This window comes from Cavia porcellus, unplaced genomic scaffold, assembly GCF_034190915.1.
Source record: "Cavia porcellus strain 051 isolate PalLab524CR breed Dunkin Hartley unplaced genomic scaffold, mCavPor4.1 scaffold_20, whole genome shotgun sequence".
NCBI classification, from domain to species: domain Eukaryota; kingdom Metazoa; phylum Chordata; class Mammalia; order Rodentia; family Caviidae; genus Cavia; species Cavia porcellus.
In genome coordinates this window covers 56,548,523-56,576,131 of record NW_026947503.1, presented here as the reverse complement: position 1 = coordinate 56,576,131, position 27,609 = coordinate 56,548,523, and the positions used below count along the sequence as shown (strand labels likewise).

At 39.4% G+C, this 27,609-nt stretch overlaps 1 protein-coding gene across 4 annotated transcripts in view; it reads right to left on the bottom strand.

The window, feature by feature from the left end:
• Nucleotides 1-27,609, bottom strand: part of Osbpl1a (oxysterol binding protein like 1A) — a 182,704-nt gene that overhangs the window by 130,359 nt on the left and 24,736 nt on the right. For all 4 annotated transcript variants that reach the window (XM_003474108.5, XM_013157121.3, XM_063231830.1 and 1 more), the window contains 3 exons: nucleotides 15,228-15,339; nucleotides 10,784-10,869; nucleotides 9,526-9,670 (listed from right to left, as the gene is read on the bottom strand). In XM_003474108.5, the coding sequence (XP_003474156.1) occupies nucleotides 9,526-9,670; nucleotides 10,784-10,869; nucleotides 15,228-15,339 (343 nt within the window). The remainder of the gene's footprint in view (nucleotides 1-9,525; nucleotides 9,671-10,783; nucleotides 10,870-15,227; nucleotides 15,340-27,609) is intronic.

Below are 27,609 nucleotides of genomic sequence, written 5' to 3'. Positions count from 1 at the left end.
ATTTTGAGCGCCTGCCAACTAGATGAAATCTGAGGGCACAGCCTCATTTCTGAACTCACTAGCTAAGCTGCCTGGCACACAGCAACAGAACAGTAAAATTCATTTTGAATTAAATGAAATCACCTTCCTATTTTCATAAGCTCCATAACTAGTCATTTTAAAACAAGTACATTTCTCATCAACCACAACAAAATAAAGGGAAAAGATAGTAATGATATAACATTTAAAACTATGCATAATACAAAAGATTCCATTTCTCTTCAAATTAACTTACACAGAATACAATCTCATATCCTACAGTATTTTTAACAGGAACCTAACAAGATTATGTTAAATGCCATTTGTAAGAAGAAACACATGAGACTATCAAAAGTAATCCTTAAAAAACAAGAATAGGCAGGAAAGATCCTCAACTATTAGAACAATCATTAAAAGTACACAATGATGATGGAAGGGAAAGGCAAGGCAAGGCAAAAGAACAAAAAAATTCTAAAAACACACAAGAAGCCAGGTGCACACCAGGTGTGCAGTGGTTCACAGATGTTCTTCCAGCCCTGAGGGAGGCTAAGGCAGAAGGCTCACAAGTTCAAGTCCCACCTGGCAACTTAACGAACGCTGTGTCAAAAATAAAAAAAGGGATAGAGATTTACTCAGTGCACAGGTCGTGGGTTCAATTTCCAGTCATTTCAAAAACAAAACAAGAAAAAAAAAAGTGTAAGCAGTGGAAAAGATTATTTGGTAAAAGGCATAAAGATAAGCATCAGGGTAGGACTGGCACATCAAGTTTCTTACTCAACCCCTCCACCCACACCCACAAAGGGGCCACACCCTTCTACTACCCCACATGGCTCCCTCTCCCCAGCTGGGTTCTCACCCTTCCTTTCCATGAACGTTCTTCTGCCAGGTCCTTAGGGCTCTGTCCCTCACTCAGTCTACTGCATTCAAAGTCACCTTTGGGGACTCCACCACCACTGCTAACTCCCTCTCCCCTATTTCATTTTCTTGCATCTCGTTACGTATATGTACTATGTGCATACGCATATATATTGGGTTTATATTCTCCAATCAAAACAGAAGCCCCAGGAGTGCTGGGTGCAGTGGCACACACCTGCAGTGTCAGCTATCTGGGAGGCAAGGCAGGCAGGTGGAACACCTGCATGCAGGAGTTCGAGATCAGCCCAGGCACTATTGAGACCACTCTCTCAAAACATACATTCATACATATGCACACATACAAAAGCCTCAAGAGCAACAGGGCCTGTTGCACTGTTTTTGCATCTCCAGCTCCTCAGTTCTTAAAATACAGCAGAAGCTCAGCATTTGCTGAATGAGTTGATGCAATTAAGAGGAAAAGGTAAAACTGAATCTTTATAAAATCTCTAAGCTTGGAGGTCTTGGAAGAAACCAAAGAGGAGTACCAGCAAATTTGTTTAAAAATAGGAAATATTGCCTCCATTCCTCCTAGAAAAGGCTAATAATCACTGCCTAGACTTTTGGGTGAAAAAAAAACACATTATGTCCACATGAACTACTATACAGAAGGTGGTGAGAAGTCTATACTTTCAGGACAATATGGAAGCATGGCTTTGTCAGCTCTGCTCCATTTGTGAGCTCCCTGAAGTGTCTGCTAGCCACACCCACTTCCCAGGGTCTGGGCACTTACAATCCTATAGCTGATCCCCAAAGGGCTGGCCTACAGCCCCAAGTGAGTGCACCTGGGGCAGACACTGAACACAGCTGGCACTGTCAGATTAGCTCCTGCTGCAGTTCACAGGTGAGCTTAACAGACTAAGCTCTTCCGAATGAAGTTACAAGACAGCTATTACTGCAAAACAAGCCAGTCTGCTGAGAGGCGCGGTCTTTCCTGAGACCACTCAGAGAGACAGACACATGCAATGCACGAGCAGCAGCTTTTTTGGTTCCTAACAGCTTTTTGGGTCCTAATCCTATCCCATTTGATTCCTAACATCTCCTGCTTTGGAACACCATGAAACACTTCTGGTTTCTTGGGTTTGGGGTATTTCACTTTTTGGTGGTGCTAGGATTAACTCAGGGCCTCCTGCATGGTGGGAAAGTCTACAACTCAGTTATATCCCCAGCTGTATATTCTTCTATTAATATAGAACCTTTCTTTTGCTTACATTCTTGAACTGGCATCTATGATTTAAACTTTAAAAAATGTATTTATTACAGTGATACACACAAACTCATGTACACAGCAGCACAACTTATAACTCAATCTTGGAAGTGGTCTATATGCCCATCAGCTGATGAAAGGCTAACAACAATGTGGTATTTATACACACATGGAGTACTTTGCCACAGAAAGATAAACTTGAGTCATCTGAAAAAAAATGGGTGCACTCTGAAACCATGAAGTGAAATAAATCAGACACGTAAGCTTAAATATTGCATAAGTTTTTTAATATGAAAAACCAAAATATAAATAAAGAGCAGGAAAGGTAACAGGAAAAACAGATATAGTTCTTTTGTTTTAATTAGGGTCTTGCTGCATAGCCCAGGCTGGTCTCGAACTCAAAGCGATTCTCCCGTCTCAGCATCCTGAGTGCTGCAATTACAGGCATGTGCCAACCATGCCCTGCTAGGATACAGATCTTTTACAAAAGGGATGGGGACCAAGAGATGGAGGGAGAGGAGAAAGATGAAGAATTAAGATGTGTTGAGTATGTGTACCAGTTCCCCAGGGTGAATGTAATCATATACCCCAAACAATAAAACTAATAAAAATTAAAACTTTATACAACAAATTAAGTTGCTATGAACACTTAAAATATTTTATGGGATTGGAGGGGGATATGCCTCAAGGGTAGAGCACATGATCACTATGCACAAAGCCCTACATTCAATCAGCAGCTCAGGAAAAAAGAAAAACCACCAGGAAACCTCAGCAACTAAGCAACCAAGTCTTTCAATGTCTTACAGGTGATTCTATGTTCCTTTGCTGACTTGTTTTACGTTAGCTTTGCAATAATATATGCTCTTAAAATAGGCATGAAAATAAAGGTCCACAATATTCCCAAGTAATAGCATTTGTATAATTTATATTTTTCCACTTATTTTTTATTTTTATTCGTATCAAGAACCAAACTCAGGACCTCATACTTGCCAGGAAGGTGCTGTGCAACTCAGCTATATTCCCAGGCTCCCTCTTTTTAAAATACTTTCTATAATGCAGATATATTGATTTTCTCCAATTATGCCTTTTCTACAAGGTGCCATCCTCTACCAAAAACACTGTAACAGCCTCAACAGGAACATTTAACTTTGAAAGAACACTGAATTTTAAAAGTATATCTAAAGGCTGGAGTTGAGCTCAGCGGCACAAGTGCTTGCTTGGCAAGCACTAAGGTCATGAGTTCAATCCCCAGTACCAAAAAAAAAAAAAAAGTGTAAATATCTATGATACACTTTTCAGTGTTTACCGGGGAAGGGCTTTATTTCAGTTTAGATTGATGCTAGCATGGTGCTATGTCAATTTTGCTTTTTAGGGCTGCTTTTGCTCCCAAAGCATTGTATTCAAGTCTTTGTCAAAGTGGTAGAGACTTGGCATCATACTTTAACATCAGTTTCTGGTTTTGTAGCACTTTTGGGGATTCCGGCACCTTAAATTCAAGGTAGAAAACAACTTTAGTTCTTCTGTAATAACCGGTAGATAAAATCTGATCTATACGCTGTGGGTGATCCTCCCTAGACATCTGTACTCTCCCTTCATTACTGCCTTTCAATGCTAAATCATCCTATAAACTATCTCTTTCAAAGGTAATCATGATTCTTAAACTGGTATTAATCATTCTCATGTCTAATTTTATTATTCAGGAATGCACTTGTTCACAAAGTGGTTTTAAATGTGAAGTAAGTTTCAGTGTTAAAGTTATGGTGTGATGCAGCTATCAGTCTTCGACTTAAGGTTTTCATTTATGCTGCTGGTAGATGTAGCTCTAGTTTTATCTATTCTAGTGTCATTGCAAGAATAACCCACACATGACTTAGTCGTTAAGCAGGTCTCCACTTTTTCACTATTTTAAGTAGAGCTAAAATAAACATCATAGTACATATTCCCCTGGTCTTCATGTAAATAATTTTTTTTTCAGTAAGGGATTTTAATCTAAGTTTTCTATCTCTGCATGAAGACTTCAGTCTTGTGGGGTCTTTTTCCATCTGTGTATATTCTTTGGTGAAGTTTGTTTGAATCTTTTCAAAACTGGATTATTTATCTTCCTATTGAATTAAAAGTGATTCTTATATAAGTTAAAGTCCATTGTTCCATACAGGTTTCACCAATATTTTCTCCCATACAACAGCCAGCATTTTCACAACAGTGCCTATTAAAAAACAACTGACATTAACAAAGTCTGTTTTATCAATATTTTGATTTTTGTATATTTAAGAAATCTTTGCCAAAACCCAAAGTAACTAAAAGTTTCTATGCTTTTAGATTTTTATGAATTCATCTCATGCATTTCTGTGACCCACTAAGAGTTAACTTTTATACATGGCATGAAATCAGGGACAAGGGTCACTGTTTAGCATACTGATACTCAACTTTTCCAACACAACTTATTGAAAATTTTCTTCTTTTCCCACTGATAACTATCAGAGATCAACTGATAAGGGCTGGACATATAGTTCAGTGGTAGAAGTACCTGCCTTGTATGTTTGGGTTGAATCACCAATACCACATACACAAAAAAGTACACTGACTCCATGGTTTGTGGTTGATTTGTGAATTGATCTAAATCTAGTCTTACACTAAGACCATAATCCTGAAGTAGGTTAGGATAAAGCTTCTAACTTTCAAGTTGGTTTGAGTAGACTAGGTTCCTTTTCACTTCTATGTAACTTTTATAATCAATTTAATGATGTCTACCAAAGTCTTCTTGGATTCTGAGCAGGCAGCCACTGAATACAGCTAATCAGTTTGAGGGAAACTGATACCTTAATGATGTCACATCTTCTCATTCCTGAAAATAGTACCCATCTCCATTTATATTTTTCTTACCAAAATTCTGTGGTTTTCAGTGTACAGTGTTGCACATTTTTTACCAAGTTTCTTCCTTAGTGTTTCATAAAAACTGAAGGCTACAGTAAACAGTACGTTCTTCCAAGTTCAATTTCTAATATTCAGAAAAATTGAACTAGTTCACTTATTCTAACAGGTTGCTGGCTTTTGATTTTTTAACATGGAAGTTCATGTTATCTGTGAATAATAGTTTACTTTTTCTTTATTGCACCAGGTAAGACTTCCAATGTCTGTAGAAGTACAGGAAGGGAGGTAAATCTAGTCCTTGTAACTCCATTGTAAAAAAACCCAAGCCTTTCGTGATGTTACAGAATTTGCACTGTTTAGACCTTTAAAGTAGCTGGAATATAGCATCTGTATGAGAAACAGGCATCTACAGCTGTCTGTTTCTAACACTGTCCCAGCATTATTTACTCAATTCTTTGCCTGCTGTCCTACTGCCGTCTTCATCATCTGCCAAGCTCCCATATGTACATACTTTAACTTCTAAACCACCTGGTCCTGTTTACCTCCTAACTAGACCAACACCAATTCCAGGATCTTGCTGAAAGATCTCATCATCTCATGATTTTAAGTAATTTTATGTACTAGTAATGCTCAAATTTCTTTGTCCACTCCAAATTTTACACTAATCTTAAACTCCTAATTTCAACTGCCTCACTTGATTTGTATAAGAAATTTCAGATTTTAAATGTCTTTAAGAACCAAATTCCTAATACTTAGCAATTGCTTACCTGCCACCTTCCCTTCTTCAGTAGGTGGAAAATCTGCTCTTCCTTGAGCTCAGGTCAAATACTCCTGCCTGACGACCTCATACCCAGAAAATCCTGACCACTCTACCCTAAAAATATATGAAAAAACCAGCCACCCACTTAGCTGCCCTCTTTACTGCCACCATCCTGACCCAAGTCGGTACCATCTCTCACCCTGGAATTATTCCAATAGTCTCTCCCCTGCTACCTGTCCTCCTACAGTTGCTTCTGCTCAGGAGTAGGCAGATCATATCCTGTACCGCATGTCAGATCGTAACACTGCTGACTTGTAAATCTTCCCACCATCTCCCACTTCCTAGATTTCAGCTCTGAAAAACAGACTTGCCGGCTTTGTTTTCTTTAATGCTCTAGATCCTCGCTTAGTCTTTGGAATATCAGGCAGTAAATATTGGTTGAGTTAATGAATGTCTTCATTACCATAGGTTTATAATTAGTGCTTTTATCCAGCAGAATGAGACCCAAAGTTCTTTTTCCCTTTAAAATTGTGAGCTACTGACTTAACTATATAAATTTAGAATCAGCTAGTCAAGTTCTACAGAACCCTGAGAACTTAGGTCTAGGACTGCTTTCAATTTATAAAATAATCTGAAGAGAATGGTTACCCTTTTGGTGTTGAGTTCCTCTACACCAAAAACATAGTAGGGATCTGTCTCTCTGCTTCTTTCATGTCCTTCATTAAAAAGCAAGCCTCTTTCATCAAACATATTTTTTTTTTTGCTTTTACCATAAACAGTAATGTATTTAAGCAATTACATTTTCTATCACAAATTGTCAAAGTCTCTTCCTTTTTTCTTAAAACATGCTTAAATTTCCCTTTGCGTAAACAAAATGTCCACTTGAAGGTGGGAGGTGGCTGAGTGGCAAAGCCACTGGGTTTGATCCCCAGCACCACAAACAATAAAGCTCCACTCGCCACCTCCTCTGCGCGTCACTCACTGGAGTGAAGACGTACTATCTTGGTGGCTGCTTCACTTGCTACTCAATCCTTAACCCCTTTCCCAGTTCTTATCCAAATAGCCAGTGGAAACTGCTCTTTCTAAAGCAACCACTGAGCATCAACCACCTAATTCCACAGCCCTCTCTCAGTATTTATCTCCTTCGGCCTCAGTTGTACAAGACGCGAGCAACATCCTGGTCTTTTACTCTGCATTCTCTCTTTGTAGGTTCCATGAAACTAATGTTTCCCTTTCTTCTCCGGAGTGCGTTTTCTTCTCTGTCTTCCAATTTCTCTTCTAGTTTTTATTCTCTGAACAACCTGTATCGACCCCAGGGATCAGGGAAAGTCTCTCTCAGGAAGTAGCGTTTGAGCCTGCTCTCGCAGTGAGACTAGGGTTTACAAGATGGTCCAGCATTTCTGACAGAGGACAGCATATACAAGGTGAGGATGCGATGATTAATTAGACAGCCTTGAAGAGTTAAGGGCACCTAAGCTATGGTGTCCAATACAGTGGGCAGTAATCTCATGTACGTAGTTACTCAGTACTAGAAATGTGGCTGGTCCAAAATGAGATACGCTGTAAGTATAAATTATACACAAATCTCAAAGACTTAGCAGGAAAAAAGGTACAAAAAAACCTCATTGATTTTTTTATTGATTACATGTTGAAATGGTATTTTGGACATATTGGTTTTTTTTTTTTTTAATCAGCACCAGGGATCAAACTCATGACTGCGTGCTTGCAAGGCAGGCACTTATGCCACTGAGCTAAATCCCCAGCCACAGATCTATTGCTTTAAGTAAGATATACTAACATTAATTTTACCTGGTTTTCACTTTTTTAAAATGTGGCTACTAGAAAACTTAAAATGCTATGTGACTCCCATTAGATTTCTACTGGACAGAGGATAAGGGCCCAGTAAGAGTACAAGGGCCAGTCGAGGCAAGGGAGGAGAAGCATGAGATTTTCTTTCACAGTATTTTCTTTTTACTCTTACTAATGTCAATAAAGTTCAGGTCCTGCTTACTTCTCACCTAGGGTTATGTCAATGGTCCTACTGGTCCCCCTCTACATTCTCGGGCTTATCACAATCTGCTAGGCACTGTAATCATATTTATCTTCGAAAAGCACCTCACCCCTCCCACTGCTCAGTCATCTCTCTCAGGGTTCTTGCGACCTTCTAAATTTAAGAGGTTGATACTGTGGCACACTTTGAGGCTTTCCACTCTACAAGCCTAACCGGTATCTTAGGACTACCTAATACTTCTGAGCCCTTGATTGTGCCAAAATGGAGTTGTCACCTAACTTCCACTTATATTTTTCACCCTAATGCTCATCTTATGATTTTCTCCTTGCCTGGAATGCCATTTCCCAAATTCCTGTTTATCAGACTCTTATTAGAAAATAAAAGTAATGTGTTAATATTTTAAAAAGCAGCTACATGTGGAAGGGTCATTTTGTTAGACATACAAGTACAGTAGAAACATTTAGGATTTTTTTTTACTCCTACTAGGATTTCAGAGTCTATGTCAAACATTCACTCCTTCATGAAACATCATGTAACTACTGAAAATCTTCAGCTGACATGCAACCCCTCAACTGTGTTTTGTGCTACCTGTCCCTCTAGGTGATGGCTACACAGACAATAAGGTAGTAGCCCTCATCTTAGGAGTTCAGCCCCAGGAGAAAAAGCTCTCTAAGTCAATAGTTTGGAGAGCAATTCAGGCTCTGATGGGAGATGAACACAAAGCCCTGATGGACTTTGTGTCCATCACTGACGAGTCCTCACCATGCTGGCAGCAGGGAGTCACCGAGAAGGCAATGCAAGAGTTCTAGATGGGCTGCTGTCCTTCTGAGTGGACCAGAGACCCTGCAGCATTTCTCTTATGGTTATCCAGTTCTGTTTTTGATACTGTGTGCACATACAGTCAATTCTCATTATTTACACATTGCTTATCAATATACCTATTGGAAAAAGTTAATCACCAAAATCATGGCTTGTGGCAATTTCTCAGTCATTCACAGACACTCCCAGAGTGGTGAAAACTGTGAGCTGCACAACACTCACTTTCTCAGCTTGTTCTACAAACCGAGGAAGAAATAAGGTGACACTTGGTATTCTTGAGCCCTCAGAAGAGACAATGTCTTTGTTGCAATGTCCATAGTGTCACATTTTTTGTGTTGTTGTTGATTTCATTGCTTCAAACAGCCCCAAAACACAGTGGTAAAGCACTGCAAAAGAATGTGATGCGCTTTCCAGAGAACACAGTTACAGAAGCTTCATCCCACCTGAGTTACGAAAGTGCTGCTCACGACTTGAGGGTTAATGAGTACTTCATACCCAACGAGGTGCTTCTAAAGTGAAACACCTATAATGCAAGTGAAGTGGTAATCCACAGATGAAAATGTTGTGACTAGAGGCTCCCAGAACCTAACCCTGAATTTCCCCTGAGAGCAAGGTGTCCGGATTCATTAATTCACCATTGCTGACAACTTTGTAGAGCATGAGTACTGCAAATAATGAGAAGCAACTCTACTTATCTTTCTCTTGAAAGACCTGTCTCAGTTGTCACTGTGTGGAAGAGGAGGTAGCCACTATTAAATAGTTAAGTCTTAACTGAGAAGAAAATTAATAGGTTTATTTTGTGAATGCCTTAACCTCATAATCAGAGACCATATAGTTTAACAAAGGCTGAATATTAAAAGTAATGGTTTATAGTACTGATTTTATGGCTTCAGAATGGCCAACGATGGCCATCATCAGCATGCTTACCATTTTTGTTCTTCAGATTAGGGTCTGCTCCACTTTTTAGAAGCTTTAAGGCACATTGCTTATGGGCCCGGTAAGCTGCACAGTGCAAGGGTGTATTTCCTAACTGATCCACACAGTTAACATCAGGAGGATTGGGCCTGTTGAGCTAATAATTAAAAGAAATGCAATACAGAATTACATATCAAGGATAGACCTCCTCCCATGATACACAGGAAGGTATTTCAAGCAGAGCTGGGAGAACAGCTGGGCTCCTTGGCATTTGCACTATCCATGGCATCTTGTTTACTAAACCAGCTAACCCTGCCATGCCTGAACTCGTCCTCAGGTGCCACAAGACCTCAGGCTGTGCCCAGCATTCACGATGCCCTGATGACAGACACCACACGCTGTGCCAGCACTGCCCACCCACCTGAGATCTGCTCACTCCTAGCAGGCTTGCATTTCACACCCATGACAGTCAGACTACAAATTGGGCACCAGAAACAGCCCAGAGAAGAGTTAAAACCATAGATGTTAAATATGTAAATGTCAAAGTTATACTGAATTTGCTGCTCCCACCTTACTGCTTTAGAAACTTCTTTATATAGTCTCCATCTCGCGAAATTTAAAAAATGTTTCAGAGGCACTATACTTAGAAACCAAAGAAGCCTTTTCAAATAAGCTGAAGTAAGTTGAGAGCAAATGGCAATGCCTCAGTCTTGAATTCAGAATATATTTAGTTTCATGTTTAATGAGACATTGTAGGAAATGGAAACTGGAAAGTAGGTCTCTTGGGAAGGAAAAAAATGGGCAAAGCTTTTAGTCTGTCTGTTCTATCATGACATAAATACTCCAAAACACTGTCCCCTCTTTGTTCCTTTCTAGACAGACAGTTTTCCTTTCAGAAATTATCGTTCATCAAAATTAGAAAAACGTATTTCTTTACAGGGTCTTATTTACTGGGTTTCAACTTTAATTTGGCTTTATCATAAAAAAAAAACTTTTAAAGTTGTCCTTCCATTAACTATTTGCTATAAAAAACTGGATTCTTATCCATCATCTTTCAGTAAGGGATGAGGACGTAAATCAGATTCGGAGAGGGGATCACTATAATGTGTCCTGTTTAAACTATTACCATCTCAATGTTGTTAGATTCTTAAGGACGTTTGTCCTTTTATTATGATCTCTGCAAGTTTTTTTGATTGTATGATCCACTATTATAAATATAACATTAAGTGAAAATTTCCCCAAATTTTAAGAAATGATGCTTTTGTTTTACCAGAGCTGTAAGATCTGCTATTTTGCCTTCTCTTGCTGCTGCTAAGAGTAATTCTTCAAGCTTTCTCTGTTGAGTCCTTTCTACAGCTGCAAAAAGAAAAAAAAAGTATTACTCTACTGCTAGTCAGGATCTTACTAGAAAGTTCATTATAAAGATGTGTAAAAAATAAAGTGACCCAGTGAGAACAATGAGAATGCTATGAACTGTAATTCAAACACAAGCTTTGTTATTCACACTGTCTTCCACTGCCCATGAGTATGGTTTCCTTTGGATTGGGATGAAATTAAGTTTTCAATTCAGAGGGCTTTAGTGTTTTATTCACAATAACACTCACCACAGATAATTGTGCATTACTTTTCCATACTGCAATACCATTACATAATGTCTCGGACAAGTAGGCAATGGGATTCGTATCTTCCAGGACGGTACAATGAGAAAAGTAACACTTAGGGATTAACACTGGACTGCCTGGCAAGCGTGAGGTCAGGGATGCGATCCCCGGTACAAAACAAAACAAAAAAATCACCATTAGAGCCAGCTGTAGTGGTGTATGCCTACAAGCCCAGCACTCTAGGAGGCTGAGACAGGATCACAAAGGAACAGAGTCCAGATGACTTAGTAAGACCCTGTCTCAAAATACAAATGAACAGATAGAGATTTGGGGATGCAACTCAGTGCAAAGGCCCCCAGTTCATTCCCCAACACTGAAAAAAGCAGAGCAGTGGCAGACACATACACAATGTTAGATATCAATTTACTTAAATACTTCCATGTGGAAATATAAAATTCACTTTATTTAACAAATACTATAGCACTTCTATGCCAAGTGCTAGTCAAAACACCGAAAAATAATGAGTCACCATCCCCTCATAACTACCCTGAGGCAGACATCATTATTCTTATTCTACAGACAGATAAACTGAGGCAGCAAGAGGTGAAGGGACTTAACCAAGGTCACACACTGGAGGAGCTGGGACTGCAACCTGGGCAGGCTGACTCCAAAGTTCATGCTCCTATCTGTGATGCTGCTTCTCAAATCATTTTCTGCAGGGAAGGGGCAGCTGGCAATTTGATTTAAGAGGCCTCATTTCTGGTAAATCTGAATTCTGTTCTGGCTGACAGAAAAGAAATAATTTCATATAAAGGCTGAGGAACCCCATTTATTCCAGGGAAAGGTCATGGAGGGAGGAAAACTCTCCTGACAATCTTCCTGCCCAAGTCAAGTTATAGACAGAGAGGAAGCAAGGGAGCCTGGGGGCTGGGGAACACGCGAACATTTATTGAGTTAGTAATTAAACTGGGTGTGGTGGCCCATGTTTGTAATCTCAGCATTCAGAAGGCTGAGGCAGAAGGATCACCATGAGTTTGAGGCCAGTCTGGACTACATGGTGAATTCAAAGCTAGCCAGAACTACGTAGCGAGACCCTATCTCAAAAAAAAAATTCTGTATACTAACTCTTGGTCAAGTCAGAGTGACAACATCACAGGTTGACGATAGGGGACCCACACACTGGACACAGGAACAGCCAGGACTAGTTGAGTTCGTCCTGAGAAATGACTTGCACTGTTAGGTGCCCTCATCTTCCAGTCTCACGTTTTCGGTTCCACATCCAAGCTCTCCACAGTCACACGAGTGCCCAGCGCTTCCCTTGGTTGCTGGCAGTCACTGTGTTCTTTAGTCTTTCCTTTCGCTGACTCTATAGCACTGACCTGTGAGCTCTTCGAAGCGTCCTCCCCCCTCCTGTATGTGCCTCTACTACTGCAGGTGTTAACCTGAGCCGTAATTTTTTTCCCTCAGCCCATGGGTTTCACATCTGTGGATTTAACCAGCACAGACTGAAAATATTTCTTCAGATCTTTGTGCACACATATATACATTATTTTATTATTTCCTAAACAACACAGTATAGCAACTATTTACACAATATTCCCACTGTATGAGGTATAGTAAGTGATCTAGAAAAAAGTATACAAGAGGATATTCTTCCATTATTTACAAAAATATTTTATATAAGGACCTTGAGCATCTGCAGATTTTGGTATAAAATGGTGTCCGGGAACTAATTCTCTGCAGACAAGGAACAGCTAAACTTATGTGATTATGTAATAAAACATCCTTGTTTTTAACAGAAACAAAGTATTTAGGGGGAAAGTATCACTGTGTCTACAAAGTTCTCTCAAATGCTTCACCAAGAAAAAAAAGTAAACACACATCACCCATAAAAGAAAAAACTAGATGTGACAAAATGTTAGTAATCGATGAATCTAAGTGAAGGACTCACATTGTGGTTTTTTTTTTCTTGTTGGTCATACCAGGTACTGAACCCAGAGAATACTGAGCTACATCTCCGGGCTATTTTAAGACAGGGTTGGGCCAAGTTGTCTGGGCTGACCCAGAACTTAAGACTCTTCCTGCCTCAACTTCCCATGGAACTGGAATTACAGGCATGTATCATCATGCAAGGCATGTATTACCCTTGAAATATAGCCAGAGATTGGAAATTTTTCAAAATAAAAGAGAAAGAAAATATTCTTCTTTAGTCCCTACCAAGTAGCAGTCTACTCTCTCCCCAAATGTCACTAGTCATGAAAACTCACTGCATCCTTCAAGGCAAGCTATGACACTTATAACAATATGCTGGACCCAAAGACAAACTGCCTCGAGCTCTAAAAACTGTGCCACCAACTTGCAGTTTTTCTGACACAAAAAAAGGTCATCCCTCTCTCAAACAGCAGTTCTTCAGATATGACTTCACTGTGGCTCCCTACGTGTCTCTCTCTCGGGAAAGCATTTTTACCTCTTCATGCATTATTCTATGATCTGGTTTCTAATCTACCTGTGGTCTTAATGGGTTGGGCAATGTACTTCCTCTAGTTCCCTGACAACCACTTACTGCTCCACTCCACAAATGTTACTACATCAGCTATAGGGATCTCATTAGAACAGAATCATTATTTCTTGTCATTATAGATGCTATAGTATAGCAACTGTAAATGGTCAAATGATTTCTACTTCTATTTCCCAGGCTTCAACCGCATGACCTGACAAAACATATTAGCCATAAAGTCAACTAAGCCCTTGCCCTTGAACAGTCTGAGTTTTGGAAAAGCCTTAGAGCATTCTTTGCAATTCTCCTTGTTAAATGTCAGCTTGTCACACTAATCTAATATTCCAGTTTGACAGGAAAACCTCAGTTCTGGGTTCTCGTCTTGATACATTAAAATGATAGGGCAGATCAAAGACAGTGGCCTCATCCTCTCAATTAGATGACATGTATGGAGGGGCAAGGACCACATGTAATATATTCTGCACGTCCCAAAAATCATGATACAGGGCCTAATAAAAGAGGTTATATGTGGATGTGCTTTTTTGTTGACAGTCATTTTAAATGCACAAGCAAGTGAAGATACTGATCTAAAGATGTCCTACAAGCAGAAGTCATTCTGTAACTACAGAACAAGTGAGAAGAGTTCAATTCTCAAGGATAACTGGAAAACAGTAGTAAAAAAAAAAAGCAGGACCTTGGTTTTCATAGTGATAAAAGTATCAATATTATACAACTAAGAAATCAAAACTCTTTAAATACAAAATTACACTGCCCATCTCTTAATTTCAAAGTAGACAAAAATGAGACATTAGAAACTGTAATTCTAATTCAGTATCTTTACTTATAAAGTAGAAATTAAGGCTCTCAATTTCTCTACATTAGAAATACTATCAAAAAATAATTACAGTGAAGCCTGGCCAGTCAGAGAAAAACAGTATTGCTTAAGGATTTCCTAATGTATGTACAGAAATGTTCTTTTTTTTTTTTTTGAAAGTGCAAACAGTTTTGTTCAATGATCCAAAAAAACTCAGTAATATGGTTATCTTATACACTTAAACATATATACAGTTATAACCTTTAGAGTACTTTCTTTTCTTTTGTACAATGACAATTACACATTTTGGGTTTTATTACTCCTACAGTACAGAAATGTTTTGTTTCAAAGTATGCTAGAGAAATTTGAGTTATTGCAGACTCATAAGTCTTAAATGCAATTTAATCTCTGATGTTCATAACAATGAAACTGATCCATTGAGAAATTGCTGTCATCCGTTATACTATGATGAAGTCCTCGGGAGGATGGAGCCAACCACAGCCAGCTCCCTGGTACCACAGGAAGCCCAACGGCTACACGCTTCTGTATTCCTTCAAAGTCAGGCTTTATCAGTTTACTGGTCATATTTCCTCATGTTTCTAATTTATTGGGGTTTTTTGTTTTTGTGAAGAATGTAAAAGCTACAGATGAGGAAACTTTCATATATTTACCCTAAACAGTGACCTTATCAGCACAGTATATTGATACTGCTGTCATCTATTTTGGTATTTCAGAAGTCATTTTACTCATATTCTAGCCTTCAGCTGTCAAGTAAATTTATGTTAACATCCATGATATTTACCTTCGAGCATGTTCCTGATTTCTTTATCATGAGTAGCTTCTTTTGCTGTCTGTCCATTCCCATTTACCACCGCTGTATCAGCATTATATTCTAAAAGAAGCATTACCAACTCCTAAATAAAAAAAAAAATTAAGGTCAGACTTAATTGTTAATTGAGAAACAGTTGCAATACAACTATAGTTTCTATAATAGAAAAAAGTACTAAGAATCTATAGCACATCAATTATTCTATAGTGAGTGTTCAACCAGTTCTGATAACAATAACTGCCCAATTGTTAATTCATAATAAATACCCAGTCTTAGTTTGTTGAAAAGAATGTTTTATCTGTTTCTTTTTTGTAAAAATCTTTTTGGTTTATGTCTTGTATTCTGAGTAACTACTTTGAAGATGATACACAGTGTAATAACTATTTTCTTATTATTTAGTTATGCAATGTTTTACTTTTTCATAAATTTCATAATTAAAAACAAATATATAATTGTTTTGAAGTAAATTTGATATTTTACTAAATTCATATGGTCAAAAGAAACATGCAAGTAAACAAATCTACTTTTTAAATTAGAGCATGTTACATATCTACTTAACTGCATTCCTCAGTGGCCTATATTGGGAAAAAATTTCCCCAACAGACTTATAGTTTTTCAAACTTTGATGCCCAAGAAATTATCGCAGTATGTTCTGAAGTGACAGAGATTGATGGGACACACCACTACCAAAGGAGCAGCAGAGAGTAGGCAACCTCTTCAGGTCAATACTGAACACCAGAGAGTAAGATTCATGTTTATTCCTAACTGGTTTTTTAGGACTTTCAAATTTTTAATGTACATAGGTCCAGGATCCCTGAGTCAGTTACACAATTGAAGGCAGCAGAAATGGAGGAGGGGTCGGCAGAGGATATTAGAAATGTGACTTTTTATTTTTCTGAGATGCACAGCCCTGAGTTAAAGGTTGCTGGCAACACCTGTTCTTTGGCTCCACGCTAACTCCCACACTGCAGGTGCTAACAACACTAAGGAGGAACATTCTCTTGTGTGGTTTTAGAGCTTCCTCTTTCCTCTGGGTCACAAAATTTCCCACATTATTTTTACAGAAGGAAAAAATGCTTAGATAACATCTAAAAAACACAAGGAAAAGGAAATAATACACTTATTCTTTTAGTCACTAATGACCACCACCATTTTGATGTTTCTTTCATATCATTTTCCTACATGTAAGTTTCAGATTTTCTTACACTTAATTTACTTGAGATAGTTGTTTTGTTATATGCCTTTTGCCTAGTACATATCTTGCAGTGTATTATATAGTTTACAAACACTGTTTATTGATATTATTCTGTATAATATACTACATCTTGAAAATAGGGAAACAGTTAAGAAATTTCCCAACATTTTAAGAAAGTGAACTCATAAAATATCTTAGTATTTCCTTTTCTAGGGGGTGCCAGGAATGACCAGGACCGCATGCTTGCCAGGCTCATGTTAAAGACATTTAACATTTTGGAAGAAGTATTTTTAAACTCTACATAAATAGATCATAAAAGTAGAACAATCCACAGAATGGCAAAAATTATTTACAAATCATATCTGATAAAAGACTTGTATCTAGAATATTTAAGGAACGTCTACTCCCTGCCAATAAAAAGACAATCCAACGTTAAAACGGGCAAAGGCAACAATGAACCTAAAAGGGAATCGAGTCTGAGGCCCCCTGACTCGGAAACTCCAGGGAAGGCACCAAGACACCTGTGCTTTCAGGGCCCTCCCGGGGAGGCTGTGAGCCCCTCGAAAGGTGAAATAAGGTTTCAATGAGTTCTTACAGAACCAGAATCAGAAAACTGGAAGGTACCTCAAGAGACTGGTGGTAATTTCTACCATACTAAACTCCCAAAAGGAACAGGTTGCTGCCTGTTCTTAATATGTCAATGGACAGAAGAGGCTTTATTTTCGAGAGTGCTACAGCATAAAAACTTTCATTTTAAAAAAGTAACTCTTCTTTAAACCTAAATATACTTCACTATGCCCAAATTAAAGACCACCCTGATTCATTAGCACTTGCGCAGATAGAAAATTTTACCCCTCAAATCTGGATTCTGGTGCTAGAATTCACATATTGCCTGCCAGAGGTCCTGGGTTCATCTTCAAAACCTTAACGAGGGGTGGAGAACTAGTCCTGAGGGGACCCTGGTGCCTGGAGTCTTACTGCACCTACTTTTCCCTCACAAGGAACTCTTTTCACCCCGTGTATGTTGTTTCCTTCTGAACCTCAAGCATCTCTCCACACTCATTAATTATTCACGCAACAGACTTATGCACTTAACCCGGTACAAGGGTCTCCAGGGAAGACATTCCTAAATATTAAATAGCGAGGGGATTTTAAAAGAGAAAGCTGTGACAAAATCAGGGCTGAGCTAGAATGCTGCCTGGGGCACCCCTGTGGAGGCTGGAACTGAGTGCAGAAAGTCAGGAAAATGACTATGCCGTGAAGCAACCAAGGTTAAATGCAGTGAGTCTATTCCCAAGTACAGGCAGCAGAAAAGGGGATTTACACAGTGAAAATAATTTGAAAAACCAACTCAAGTATTGCACAGGGAACAGCTATGGAGAAAGAGGGAGAGACTCATTTTGGATGCCTGAAATTTCAGACACCTGGAGGTATCACTGGCCAAGAGAACAGTTAGAACATCTGTCAAATCAGAAGTCAGTCATGAGCGTGACATATTTTCATATACATCCGTTTCCTGGGTGTCATGCAGTAAGGTTAGGACCAATGCACCACTGAGGTAAAAGAAACTTTAACATAGCCGTGAATCGTGGGAAAGATGGCAGCCTAGTGGAATGAAAATTGGTGCCAAGCAGATTTTAAAGGCAGTTTCTTCCCCATCTTTTTTCATACCACCTGATAAGCTTGATATATTATGGCAGCAGCAACAGCAGCAGCAGTGAAATGGGCCATATCAAAGAGAGCTCTCTTGAAACATTTATTTCCAATAGAAAAGTTTTGCTATATATTCTAGTCTGGACTTGATGGGATGGTCATCTTCCTGCCTCAGCCTCCAGAATGCAGAGATTGACACAAAGCATGGGACTTTCAGGAGAACAAGGCAGATAGAGAACAGCAGCTATGGAGGCCCTCTGAGATTCCCAGCTTAGAATTCAGGAATGGTGCGGTGTGAGGAGTCCTAAGCAAGGGGAGATATACCCTGCTGACCCAGGAACGAACTAAGCTGGAAATGCAGTCCTGGTGCTATAACCGGAACAGATGAAACCTCAGAGCCGAAGCTGGAACACACGCCACTGGAAGCCATAATTTGAATTTCCTGCTGCCGCTGCTGCATCTGAATGGGTACAGCAGGGAGAGAGATGCAAAACCTATGAGAGCGGGAATCGGTGAACCAAATTAAGAGTGGAACTGGCGGGAGCCCTGCATTGATCTGCGGTGAGAGGAACGGGGACCCTTTCATAGACTAGAAGGCTCCAGCAAAGGGCATTCTGGGACCTGGCAGACTAGCCAGAACAGGATGCTGCAGTGACTTCAGTCACATATTCCCCTCTCAAGCAGGATTGGTGGGGAGTGCGTGGCCTGGTGATGCCAGACTAAGACCCAATAGGCTAGCTCAAACCAGGTCCCAGCGCCTGGCGGTGCACCCTAGCAGTGAAGCCTTCAGTAGGTTGACCTGGAGGGGGCGGGCCCAGCAGAGGCTGCTCATGTCTGTGTCTCCCTAGTACACTGCAGTGGGTGGGAACACCTAGCCAGCGGAGTCAAACAAACTGTAACCGACAAAGAAAGAAACTATGCCTCCTATATACACCTGTATGGAAGGAACAAAAAGTATGGGAAGAGGGAGCAACAAGAAAGGGTCCTCAGTCCCCAATCCTGAGAACACTGATCCAAGAAAGGTAAATACTAAGGAGAATGAGGACAGAAAACATGCAATATCAGACATGGCACCAATAGACATGAAGCAGTATCTCCAAGAGCCTCAAATACCTCAAAAGTGAAGTATTTAATGAAGTAAAGCAAGATATAAGTAGAACAATTAGAGAAATGCTAGCACCACCCAAGAAAACAGATGGTGGAATGAACAAAAGAAAAAGAGGGGAGAATTGTTTGATGGAAAAAATAGAGAAAACATGGAATACACGAAGCAGGTTCAAAGAGATTAACAAGAAACTAAAAACTCTATTGAAAACTGGCATAACAGCTTGAAAGAAACTAAGGACAGACTATCTGAACTGGAGGGCAGATTTGTAATATGGGAGCATGAAATGAAAAACTTCTTAAAAATAACAAGTAAACAAACAGCAATAATACAAAGACTAGAAGATGATAAGAGGATCTATAACTTAAGAATTAAGAACATAAAAGAAGTAGGGACACAAACAAATGAACTACAAAAGCTATTCATAGAAATAATCCAGGAGAATTTCCCTAATTTAGCAAAAGGTAAAGATACTCAGATGTATGAGGCATATAGGACCCCAGCCACATACAACCCAAACAGGGGTACACCTAGGCATATAATAAAATTCCAGAAATCCAATATAAGAACAGAATATTAAAAGCCGTCAGAGACAAGCAAAAGATCACTTACAAGAGAACACCCATCAGAATTACAGTAGACTTCTCAGCACACACCATCAAATCATGAACAGCATGGGGGGAAATAAGTCAAGCTTTGAAAGATAATAACCGCCAGCCAAGATTGATATATCCTGCACAACTGTCCTTAGAAATTGATGGGAAAACAAGGTGCTTCCAGGATAAAGAGGAACTAGGAGAATTTGCAACCACCAATTCAACTCTACAGAAAATACTGCAGGATAGTCTAAAAAAGAAAAATACCAAGATTCCAGAAACAGTGGCAGAGAGGCCACAATGAATGGAGCAGAAAGCAAAATGAAGAAGACTAACTGACAACAAACAACAGAAAAAGAGCTCAACAGAAATGAGTCAGAGAAGGCTGGATGGTAGGAACTGCTACTTTGGAGAAAACAAGACATCATAATAGCTAGTGCTGATTTAATATCATCTTGTTTTGAAGTCCCATCAAGCTTTTGTTCTTCTGCCTCCTACGGTCTTAACAGGTTGTATCTTATTGGATTTTATTATATGTGATAATATAAATAAAAACTTTTATAGACAAGGAGATTATACAGAAACCATTGTTCATTGTCTGATAGTTGGTTCTAAATACCCTGTAATACTGTCATTCTCTTGAATGGTTTTACATTGTCTTGATATGTTTGATGCTACAGTACATGAAATTATACTCAAAGATATCAAGGAAACAGACACTACGATAACTACTTTTATGTCAGAATATCTTGTGGTGAAACACTATTTTGCTTAAATGGTTATGTTTTGACCTGTGCTGTTTTGTTGTTATGCCCTCTTTTATCTCAATCCCCTTTTTTTATTATTTACTTTTTTATTTTTATCTTTTTAATTAAGAGAAAAATAAATAAAAATAGCAGCATATATTATAGTAACCCACTTTGATTAATAGGAATTAACTTGATTTGAAACCCTGTATTGCTCTCACCATCTTGTTTTGACTGATTTTCCTCTATTCTGTTTTGCTTGATAGTACCAAGTTCTAAAGTATAGGTAACAACTGTGAAGAGAATAAGATTCATTATGACGCCCAATCTGGTTGACTATTATCTTCTTTTGAAGTCCTGTAATGTCTCCAATGTTTTGGTTTTATTCTTTACTGTCTTGTTCAATTTTATTATAACTGATGATATAGGTAATTCTTTTTAAGATAGCAAGAGGCAGCATGGTAACCATTGTTGATCACCTTGTATTTTGTTTTTACATTATGTATTATGTCCGTCCTTTTGATTTGACTGACTCCGTTCTGTTATGTCACATTTGGTTTTACTCTCTTCAAAAAAAAAAAAAAAAGTAATAAGAACTGTGGGAGTAATAAAACCCAAAATGTGTAATTGTCATTGTACAAAAGAGAGGAAAAGAAAGTGCTCTAAAGGATATAACTGCATGTATATTTAAGTGTGTAAGATAGATGACCATATTACTGAGTTTTGTTGGATCATTGAGCAGAACTGTTGGCAGTCTGTTTGAAAGTCCACTTTATATGCTTTAATTTTGTAACTTGAACAACTATTTCTAAGATGACAATATGTAATCTATTAACTAGTGATTTCCTACTGTTTTTCTGAAATTCTATATAACTTGTACCCTTTTTCTGTTTTTTCTCCTTAAAAAAAAAAAAAACAGAGCCATGAATCACGCCCCCAAATTGTCCCAGCTCCGTGCTCTGCTGAGCCCACTGTCAGGCAATCCCTCACTGTACCACTACACTGCTGCCATCACCACACAGCTCATCTCAGCTGAAACTGAAAGCCCCATACTCACACTGCCTTCTAAACAACTTTATAAGATATAATTCACATAGCGTTTCACCCATTAAAAATGTACAATTCTGTGGCTTGTAATGTCTTCACAGAGCTGCAAAAGAATCATCACTATTTAACTTTAGGAATTTTCCTTACTCCAAAAAGGAAGCCAGTATCCATTTTTACTCCCTATTTCCCTTTTTCCCAACACCCTGGCAACTACTCATCTCTACCCAATTTCTATGGAGTTGCCTATTCTGGATGTTTCTACAAAGCAATCATACAACAGGTGGCATTTTGTGTTAGTTTTCTGGTGCAGCACGATCTCAAGGTTCATTTACGTTTTGGCATGAATCAGTGCTTTGCTGCTGAATAATATCCTATTATGCGGGTAGACTGCATCTTGTTTATCCATTCACTAACTGATGACCATTTGGGTTGTTTCTACTTTTGGCTGCCTTGAACATTCCTATGCTGATTTTTAAAGTGACCGTTTTTCCTATAAAATTAAATTTTAATCAAGTCCATGTGAAAAGTTTAACTTTTTTCCCCCCAGTATAAGTCAAGGCTTCACATATACTAGGCAAGTGCCCTGCCACTGAGCTACATCCCCAGAATGAAAATGAAACAAAATTTTCAACAGAAAAGCGATTCCAAAACCAAAGAACACAAGTGTTCAGACTGAAGAGACAGGAATACTGAAACACTGAAACAGTCCCTGGGAAGCTCGTCTCTGATATCCACCTTGCGTAATCCTCCGCACTGGGAACATGAAGGATTTTACTTCTGCAGTCAGGTCATGTCACCAGGCATATCTGCCTTTAATAAAGGAAATCTGTCCTGGGCAAACAACTTATTTAAGCAAGCCTTCAAAAGCAGATGCTTCCTAGCAAAGATTGGAGTTGTGAGAGTCCATGGAGCTAAGAATTGAGAATGGTCTGTAGTCACTGAGAACAATTCCTGGCCAACCTACAACTGCAGCAAGCTCTGCTAACCACTCAGTGTGCTTGCAAGCTGTTCCCAAGCCCCAGTGAGGAACACAGTCCAGCTGACACCTTGATTTCAGCTGCATATAACCTTGGACAGAGACTCCACATAAGCTGTGCACAGAATTCTGTCCTCCTACTTAATAAACGAGTGTTTATTAAGCCACTAAGTCTCAAAGGCAATAGAAGACTAACAAATTTTAAAGTCTAAAGGTAAAGGCAGTAAAATTTAGGACTTAGATGGCAAGGAAAGATTCCATCTCACCTCTACTCGCATTTTTAGCTGTGCGCATCATCACCAGTTATCCTTTAGCTAGTATAGTCAGGTCACTGTTCTGACCAGTGCATGGGGGAGCATCTTCTTAATAACTTGTAAGCATATTCTCTGAAGAGGCTTGCATATATTCTTTGTGCCTTTTGGCCTTCACTAGCATGATTCCAGGCACTGGGATGCTTTTGCACTGATTGATATGGTCAAAGTTACACACAGTGGAGTAAGACAGGAATCCTAAGTATTTGCCACCTGCCCTAGTCTACCTATTGGACTTTGCTATGAGAGAAGCAGACTGTCTTATCATACATCACTATTATTTTAGATTACCCACACCAAAATACTTTGTGATTAAACAACAATCTAGTGACATGGAATGGTCCAGAAATCACAGTAATCCTAGACCCCTCCACAACACTGAAAGTTAGGTAACAATGACTTCAAAGTGATGACAGTAAACAACTCCTAACCCAGAAATCCACACAGTACAAAACTATCACTCAGAGAGGTAAGAAATATGTTCAAACATATCAATTCTCAAAACACTGATTCCTCAGGAACACTGTTCAGAAAGCTCCTGAATACAGGGCTAAAAGCAGGCAAGAGATCCAAGAAACAGGAAATCCTACACAGGAGAGTGAAGAGAATTCTGAAAAGGACTGGGAATGACAGCTCCAGAATGACAGCCAGTGAACAGCTCCAGAGGACAACCAGTCCAGGTGACAGCGAGGACACAGGGCGCTTGGAGAGTAACTTTAAAAAATCATGACATGACACATATGATTATGACGAAAGACAGGATAAACAACTCTGGAACTCTTACAAAGAGTTTTAATGTTGATTTTAATGTTTAATGAGAAAAAGAACTAATGAAGAAATCCCCAAATTTAACTCTAGAAAATAAGGATTTATATATATAAAAAAAAAGGATTCTGTGTATCTCAAGCTAAAAGCTACCATAGTCATAATAATATACTCATTATTTAACCAAAATCTAATGATAGATTAAGAGAATGAGAAAAGTTTAAGCAGGGAGTAAGGTAGGAAAAATGAACAAAATATTTACCTGCCAGTGAGAAACCAACTGAAAATCTAAGTTTAAAATATAATTGATATATTTATGGTGGCATAAGTATATTATTTGTAAAGATGAAGGCTTATTAAAAAAAACCCTGAAGTAACAGCTAAAAATATTAAAAGTCGTTGTCTCTGGGAGATGTGAACAGAAAGGGCAGTCATGGGGCGAGGGTCATCAGTTCAATGTAAAGCCTCGATATTATCGGGCATTTTAAAATCACACACACATGACCAGTTGAATCTTTTGTAAGAGAAACTCACAAAGCATCCTTAAAGATTCCTGGACACTGCTAAACATTAAATGCTGCACATAAGTCAAAGTCACCTGATTAACTACATACTTCACAATTAGTAATGTCTGTGAAGTTAGCAGAGGAAAAGCCTGTTTGCTAAGTTAATTGGGACTTAGATTTAGAAAACTGGAAAAGAGCATTGCCTGGCACTAATAAGACAAAAACATGAAATCCACAATGTAAGTTCTTGAGACCTTGAGAGAAAACTGGAACCAAGCAGCCTGGAGCTGTGGAAAGCGCTCCACAGCTACCACCAGCTCACCTGTGGCAGATCTGAGAGGAACAAGTCAGGCTGCCAGACAAGCAGATAAATGAACTCAGTGAGAAAGGGTGATCAAAGCACTGCTGCTGTCAATTATTTATTTAATTATATCTTTGGAAGGCCACATTCTATGAACCATTTCCATAACTCTCGGTCCTCCCAAGCTGCCCCCTGAACCTCCCAATCTGAAACTGTGGCTCCTGTTAACCGCACTCCTGGCTTCTGATGGCCAAATGTCCTCTTCTGACCTCTCCTGTTTCAGGACCCCTCCCCTCCTCTGCTCACAGTGTTCAGATCTTCAGGGCCATCTCACAGCAACTCCAGGCCAGAGAGGAAATACGAGGGAACTCCTCAGCGGTCTGGACACCTCGTCTACCTGCAATTTTCTTGGCTTTGGCAAACATCGTGTCCTGTGTAGGCACCTCTGGGCACCATCAGTAACTGATATGTTTTCTGTTCTCACACACTGAGTCCAATCTAGCATGTTTGCTCCTCTACACCTGGTCTGCCATGGTACTTTGGGAATGTTGCTATCTTAAGGGGGATAACTACTTTTCCCACACTGCTAAGAACCATCCAGGTACAACTCAACTTGTACCCTCAAAAGAAATCAGTGATGAGTGAAGTTCAGGGTCACTGGCCCAATAGAAATCTGAACCAATTTCAACTTTGGACTTAGGACTCCTTAATGTAGAATGTGCTAAATTCTAGAATGATCTGTAATACTAAAGCAAACCTCCCTCATTTCCCCTACTGCTCCCAAAAGGACCTATGATCATTTATTCAAGTAATTGCACACTGAGGAAAGAACACTCAACATTTCATGGACTGTGAGATACAAGGTCTGAATCAGTACTGACACCAGGTGACCAAAGTATCACCAAACAAGACAATAAACACCACTTTGCTTCAGGTCTAACTTATGGTGCACAACACACCCAGGAGTCAACCCACTAGTCCCGACTTTAAAATTGGAATAGTCATCGTAATTGTTAGCACAACCTTTCACATTGCTTCCTTGACCTACAGCCAAGTGCAAGACCTTAAAACTACACTCTTCTAGCCTAGACAAATCAAAACTATGGGAGACAGAGTGGCAAAACTTAGTGTTATCCCTTAAAATGTAAGGGAATGCAAGGCTGACACTTCTTATCATAATCCCATTTAATTTACCTGTCTGCCACTACAAATGCCAGATGGACTGCAGAAGAAAAAATGGGAACTTCCAAAAACTCAACCAATATGGCCTTAATCATGGTCACTCTGCTAAATATGGATTTTTGCTACAGAAAATAGGACTACCTTAACTACACACTACAGCAACGGGCAAATGTATTCTTTTCTATCCCTATCAGGAAAAAAAAAAAGTTTGCATTCACATGTACAACACTGGATGTTTACAGCTTATCTCACACTACCTGGGCACCGTACAAAACACGCCAGTTCACTTCATCAATGACATCAAGCTGTTAGAACCAGATAAGCAAGAAGAGGCTAGAAAGTTAAAAGCCTTATTAACCATAAACAAGCAGGTGGGAGGTAAACCTTATGAAGAATTCAAGGACTCTGCCATGTAAGTAAATTTAAAAGTTCACTAGTGTAATGCAGGGACACAGAACACTTCCTTAACGGTGGAAATAGCAGAGTACGGTGGCACATGTGTGTAACAGTAGTGTTCAGGAGGCTGAGGACAACTGAGACAGACAGTCTGAGTCCAGTCTACACTATATAATAAAATCCTCTCTCAAAAAAAAAAGGAAAAAGAAAAGAATAAATGATTGCATCTTGCACCTCCCATAACAGAAAATGGGGGTAGTGATCACTGGCTTCTTCGGGTTCTAGGGCAGCGTGTTCCACACCCAAGGATAAATTCTGAGTCACAGAATGTGAGATGGCCCTGAAGATCTGAACACAGGATAGAAGGCACAAAAAGCAAAGTGGGCTGTGTCCAACGACGGGATGGCAAGAGAAGTCCCACATAGAAGAGGTAATTGATCATCAGATGGAAGGAGGGCTAGACATGAAGGAGGCATAAAGAACATATTTAGCACACAGATGATACACTCCTATTCTGTCTGGTTCTGACAACAGACAGACAGGTTTAGCCTCCCTGGTCTAAGAAGGCCATGGTAACCAAGGGCTCAGGCCTCCAGGGACCTGAGTTGTAACACTAGGTAACTCGCAAAGGCCAAATAGCACACTAAGGAAGGGGAAGGAGAACCCAACAAAGCCAGAACAGAAAGGAAAATATGATTCAATTGTAGTGACCACTGGCCTTCCTCTTCTGAACCTCTCCCAGCAGAAGAGGCCCACTGGCCTCTAACAGAGCTACACAGACAGGTATGAAAAAGCTACTCAGGCAGATGTGAGTGGACTGAAGGACAGGCTGTGGTGGAACCCATGATATGCTTCACCGATCTCCCTTCCCATATATACTATTTTTATTCCAGGTGCAAAGAGTGGCCAGGAGGCACCTTTGGCTGGTAGCAGGCCAGGGACTGTGTCTCGGTTGACAGCACCATGTCATGCAAGGTCATACCTCCCTTCCAGGGCAGCCAGTAATTTTAGCTGTCCCAGCAGTATAAAGGCCTGGCCTCTTCTGCAGTGCTCCCTGCAGTGGGCTGTGACATCCCTGACATTGCAACACTGCCTGATGTTAGCCTTCCCCACACCTGTGCCTTCCACCCCACAGCACTCAGCAAACCTGCTCCACTATGAACTCTGCATCAGCTGGCATCCCAGAGAGTAAAAACAATGCTCCTACCTGCATTTCATGATGGCTGTTTACCAATGAGTAAAGCAACATGTCAACAAAACGCAGAAAGCATTTGTATTTAAATGCACTTTCAGCTCCACTAGAAAATAAAGGTCAGTATTATAATCCAAATATGTGCTCTATTGACTGTGTTCCTATATTTTAAACCGATTTGATTATAAAAGTCATAAAACTTCAGCATTCTAACTGTACCTGAACACCAAAAGAGCAACCAGAATACATTTAAAAATTCTGATATACTAATTTGCAACAAGAAACACTAGGTGTCACTAGTGCATCAAGAAAAGCTCAGTTTCCTGACAATTTAGGGAGCTATATTCTAATACATTCCAGAGGAAAGGCTTTAAAATGCTCTAT